At 37.7% G+C, this 6176-nt stretch overlaps 1 protein-coding gene across 1 annotated transcript in view; it reads left to right on the plus strand.

Moving 5' to 3' along the window:
- The window catches only part of LOC123982738 (ras-related protein Rab-37-like), a 31948-nt gene extending 27452 nt beyond the window's left edge, over positions 1-4496 (plus strand). The window contains exon 10 of the mRNA XM_046068536.1: positions 3575-4496. Within this exon, the coding sequence (XP_045924492.1) occupies positions 3575-3680 (106 nt within the window). The 3' untranslated portion in view covers positions 3681-4496. The remainder of the gene's footprint in view (positions 1-3574) is intronic.
- The last annotated feature ends 1680 nt before the right edge of the window (positions 4497-6176 follow it).

The following is a 6176-nucleotide window of genomic DNA, read 5'->3' on the forward strand; positions in this document are numbered from 1 at the left end:
GTATTTTACTAATTTTATATTAAATTTTCATGCTCTTATCTTTTTTTTTGTATTATTCTTTACACTTGTTAAAGCACTTTGTAACTTGTTTTTGAAAAGTGCTCTACAAATAAGGATTATTATTATTATTATTATTATTATTACCTTTGTACTATATGAATAGCTTAAGTGCAGTTCATTGAATCTGAATTTACAATGGTCCTATTCTAACCATACTGCCCTGTATCTCTCTGTCAGGCTGACATGAGCAGTGAAAGAGCGATCAGGAGAGATGAAGGAGAGAGGCTGGCCAGAGTGAGTTTTTTACGCACTGCTGTACGACCATAACTGATGTGGTTTACTCTGTTCACTGTTGTTTGCCCCTCTTCACGTCTTCAGGAGTATTCAGTTCCTTTCATGGAGACGAGTGCCAAGACAGGAGTCAACGTAGAGCTGGCCTTCACTGCTGTGGCCAAGTATGAAACAGTCACACATACTGACTATCTAACACTGTACACTGTACTACTGCAGTATCTTCAGTCTGCTGTGAACTGAGCTGGCCTTAGTTATTACTTTCAACTGTGTGGTGTTTAGTGAAAAGAATAATAAGTGATAAACAATGGCTAATACAGTAATTTGTCAAAATCTATTAAAAATAATTTTGTAGGGATACAGTGTACCAAAACATAATCAGTTACTAAATGCATCATATACTGTATAGTCACTTTTCATTGAAATAAATCAAATTTTCATTGTCTTATTGTCAATGGGCTCAAAACTCACTTAGAAATGAAGCACCCGCTTGTTTTCTCCATTGCTTGCATCAGCCACTATTCTGCTTTTAATGTGGGGACTCCATGTCGGATTCAGCCCTGTGCGCGCTCCCGAGCCTCTCTCGTACTACAGCGACAACGCGGCAGCTAACGACACGCAGTCTACTAACACCATAAAACAACCGGCTCACAGCAAAACACAGGCTTCACCTAAGGATACAAGACAACAATAAAGGTTTATGTGCTGACGCCCATCAGACCAAACAGGTTCAGATGATGTCGAATAAAAACAAAGTGAGCATTAGTAAAGCTGGAGAAACAGAGAAAGTCACGTTATCTCGCCGGCTAATGCCGAACAGTTGCTAATGTTATCCAGTGCAAAGTTGTATCGCTTTCCACATTACTTCACCAACTAACACGACCCATGTTACTATCCTGTGTACCACTGATTTAGCCTGCAAGAAAGGATATAACGTTAAAAAGCAAGCTATATGTTTACTAAGTTAGCCAGTGATGCAACCAGGAGCAGCCAGTTAACGCTACAGTAGCTTTGACCTGCGGTCTTATTATTATAAAGTGTGACACAATACCGTTATAATCAGTCCAGCTCACTACCCGTTTCATTATCATCCAATACATTTAGCTCTACTGACATTGCTGAGCCTCCGGTGAAAGATTCACAGATAGTAACGGTAGTTACTCAAAGCAGCTGTTGAGCTAACGCTGTAACACTTCGTCTAAATGCAGTAAATGTAACGTGATCATGTAACGAGCATGGCTTAGTTCAACCTGCAGTTAATAAAACTATTGCTGTAATGTTGCAGTAGGGGTTTACCGGAGTTTCCAGCATGTTGTGTAAAGCAGTCTCCCTGCCTGTCTATAGCCGCTGTCACTCTGCCTTTTTTCCGAGAGGATTGTGCCAATATGCGGCTTGCTGCGCTGAATGAAGTAACGTTACGGAGCTGGTGTTGATCTGCCTCTGAGCCGGGAACGCTGAACTAACAAAGCCTGCACATGCCTGAGTCAAAAGCCACAGCCTGCATGCTGGTGTCTTGCGTTTATTGCAGGATTTCTGTATGAAAGTGGTTGTGTTTCGGATTATGCTCGCTCATGAGTTCTGAAAGCACGCACGCGCATGAGCACACACCTGGTAGCAATCTTAGTTAAAGCTAGTGGCCGCTGAAAACTCCATAATGCCCCTATAATAGATATTAGCATTAGCATTAGTACTTTTTTACTGATGATGCAATAATACCATTGTTAATTTATGTAATAACTCATTGCTTCAATCAGAAATCACCATTACAACAAAAATTATTCTTATGTATATAATTATTATACTAAATTACATTTACATGTATTATTACAGTTTTAACCCACTTAGCAAGCCATTTTATGACATAAATGATCAAATATTAAAATAATATATTTTTTAACATTTATTTTAGGACACGGGGAGCTGGAGCCAATCCCAGCTCAGTAGAATCCAAGGAAGGTTAAAATCAAGAGCAGCTGGACTTGGTCGAACTGAAGAGAGCCGTCTTCAGTTCTGACTGACTGCCAGGGAATCCCAGCTATTAAACCTCTGTGGGGTCGTTGTTAGGGTTCGGTATCGTTTCAGTTTTATTGATTATCAATACTGATTCCAATTTTACTTCGAATCCAGGTCTTATCAAATTCTGGTTCAAATTCTTATCAAATTCTGGTTCGCCACAAATTTTGTCACCACTTGTCACTTTAACTTTAAAGTTAAAATAGTCTCTGTACTAGAAGGGCGTCTCTGGAGACTCGCACCTAAGAAAAATATATATTGTAATCATTGATATAATTTGTTTCTCTTCAGTATAAAAGGTGAATGCATATCATATCATATTGGAGCAGCTTCTTAAAGTTTATTTGATTTGAAAGGGACAGATGCTATAAACATAGAGAATTGTACAAAAATATTCCAATGTAATGCATCACAGCTTATAGCTACAGCTAATTTCCAATGCCTTCACATACACAGCGATAGAAGGTAAACAAATACACCATCACTCAGCTACCCTTGAGGTACTCTGGCACAAGGTTCTAAATTCTGGCCAAAATTTGATTTTTATCTTATTCTTATCATTATTAGTAGCTTTGATCTATAACACCTTCATCAACTCTCTTATCCACATGTCAAATCATATCATTGTCTGACTTCCACATAATTAGAATTCGTTTTCTTGTTTGCTACCATCATTCCAAATGAAATGGCATGAGTTTCATACTTCCATACAGTAACACACTCGTAGCACCTAGCAACTAGTGGGTTAGGCTTCCGGTTCTTCTTAAAGGCTTTAGAGAAACATTCAATACACTCTTCCAATAAGTGTAGTTGTCCAAAGAGAATGTGTCAATGATCCGTGGGAAAATCTGTTTTTGGAGCATTATTAAAAAGACTTACAGTATTTCTTAGATGTTAAGCAAGTCATTGATCCAAAAAGATTACCTTAATATTTTACCTTAACATTCCATTAATTAACCCAGTAATAGCGATAAGTATTTAAAAGCGGTTTTAAAGAGATGATTAAAAATGTAACCCCTTACAATGTACCAAATATCTTAAAAGCCATTTTTTTTTTACATTTTAAGCAGATATTATATAATCCATTAATTAACTCCCAGTTTTTGGGTGAACCCCTGAATTTGCACTTCTTACTCAAATGAACCATAATTTTAATTTTGGTCAGCAGCTCAGCATGCACGGAGATGCAGCTTACACAGCAGGCGTCAACAGATCATTGAGGAAAATCTATAGTGGTTTCTAAACTGTGATGTCTCGTTCTGTTCATCAGGGAACTGAAGCACCGGGCAGTCCAGCATCCCAATGAGCCCAAGTTCCAGATCCATGAATACATTGAAGCACAGAAGGAGAAGTCAGGCTGCTGTAGATACTTCTAAATCTCACCTCCTGAGCCCTCCTCCCACCTCTCTGGGTGAACAGACTGTCAGAGACGCACCAAGAGGTACTGAGTGGGAGGAAGCCCTATTAACTCACTGCTGCTCCCAAAATATTATGCTGCCATTCATTCAAGACTAAAAGCCAAAAGTAGATCAGTGGAAAGAGAGGAGGATAAACCAAGTTACCAACAAAACCCACGGTTTTCTACTTTACCTAACATTTTAGACTGACATTTATCATTATTTGAAACTAAACATTTATAGTAGAAATTTTAGCAAACAGCACATAAATGATTTAAATTATATGAGAAAATAGCCTTATGCTATTTGCTTTCTTTGTAAGACTTAGATGACCCATTAACACATCTCATTTGTTTAACCCTGAAATGCATGTGTGTTTTTTCAGACATACCTAGATACCTCAGGTCTTTAGCAACCCCACTTACATAATCCAAATTAAGCCATATAATAAAATCATAATGCTTGTAAACTTGTAAAAAAATAAATAAAATAAAGAATACATTTTGCAATTTATGAGCTTTTAAAAGTAATTTGTTGATGGAAGAAATTTTGTTTTTTTCTAAATTCAATCATATATTTCAGTATAGTCTGTTTTAATTAATGTGTATACTCTACTATGTTACGTGTAGGCTACTGTAATTTTCATAGACTGCTCAGACTTGGACCGTATCTTGACCGTTGTCCCATTCAGAGCTCATGTTGTCTGAGCTAGCTTTGTCATTCTCTGATTCATAAATGTCACTAATACCTCCTCATTTGTGGCCTTGGGTACATCTTCATTTCTAAAACTACTGTCATCAAAACCCTTCAGTATCAAATGCTGCTGTGCACTAAACCTGACAACCAGGTGCCCATACCATCATGTTACTGTGCCAGTAAGCTAATATAAACTTACTTTTTCATAGTTGTATGTATGTATTCATAGTAACAGTGAGACAAAGGTGCCATCAGGAGGCCAAACAGGAAAGCATTACCCGCTTTACCGGTGTACCGTCAGTAAAAAACACTTTTGCATACCTCAGGTCATTGAGCAAAATCCTAACATCAGCATGCTACATGCTCACAATGATTTGCTATAAAAACAGTAGTAACTGCTGAGGCTGATGGGAATATCATGTTCTGCAGGTTTTTGGTCATAAACCCAAGTTGAAATGTTGACCTGATGATGGTGCTAGATGAAAAAGGATCCAAAATGATTACAAATCCTCCTCGGGGCAACATGAATGTCTCTACCAAATGCAATGGCAATCCATCCAATAGTTGTCAAGACATTTCACTAAAAAAACAGAAACATCAACCTCATGGTGGCATTAGAGCAAATAATGAGGGACTCTCCAAAATCAGTAGGCTTCATCCTCTGAAGACCATGAATGTCTGCACATATTTTCAAAGTCATACATCCAATAGTTGTTGAGCTATTTCAGTTTGGATCAATATAGTGGACCAACTGGACGACCGAGATGGCCATACCTGGAGACAACAATTTGTAGTGTTAGGGGGAGTTAAATGCTCTAACTGTTAAACTCATCTCATAGCTGAGCTTAGCATGCTACACTAACTACTAAAGCTCCTTACCTCAGATTGATGTCAATCTTTTCATCTAACTCTCTGAAAGAAAGTGAATTAGCATATCTCTCTAAAACTTTTAACTTCTTCTTGAAGGAATTTTATATATATATATATATATATATATATATATATATATATAAAATTCATGCCTCTTTGAACAATGATTGTTTTAAATATAATTTGGGTTGTTTGCCTTACATTATTATGTTCTTCTACCTATACCAACCTTTTAATTTACCACTAAATCATTGCTAATGGAAGTGCAAGGTGTGTTCTCTGTTGGCCAATCTGGAGGATAATATAAAAACGACATACACCCATACACCACTGGCATAAACCAGAAAGAACACAGTCTCAAGGCAGACTTTTGGATCTGCTTGGATCTGCTTTGAAAAAATCAACATTGTTAAAATCTTATGTAATGTATCCTGCAATCAAGCTTCAGATCGAGACAAAGGCCATACACTGTGTCAAGGGTACAATTCAAAGCCAAGTCCATGGACAAAAGCCCTGTTTGTTTATGACTTAGACTGGCTGACAAACTGTTCTTGACAAGTGACTGCCAAGTCGGCTGCTGTTGAACTCTTCACTGACCCAATAAAAGCTCCGGGACACAGCTGTAGAAAAGCTTGCGTGTTCTCAGCACCTGGCGAAGAAGACGATATGTAAACATGCGGAGGACTGCATCAATGCGTTAATGATGAGAAACGTTTTGATCACCTAAAATGTGTCTCTAAAGGAGGACTGCTGCATAAGACCAAACATAACTTGACTGGCTGTGGTTGGAATTCCAATTTTGCGCTTCATTTAGGAAACATCTATGTAGGCAACAGATCGTATTTGAATGAGTGAACAGTCTTTTTTTGACATGTTGGTTGCATTATTTTCTATACTATTATATTTTAT

This window comes from Micropterus dolomieu, linkage group LG14 (genome assembly GCF_021292245.1).
Source record: "Micropterus dolomieu isolate WLL.071019.BEF.003 ecotype Adirondacks linkage group LG14, ASM2129224v1, whole genome shotgun sequence".
NCBI classification, from domain to species: Eukaryota; Metazoa; Chordata; class Actinopteri; order Centrarchiformes; family Centrarchidae; genus Micropterus; species Micropterus dolomieu.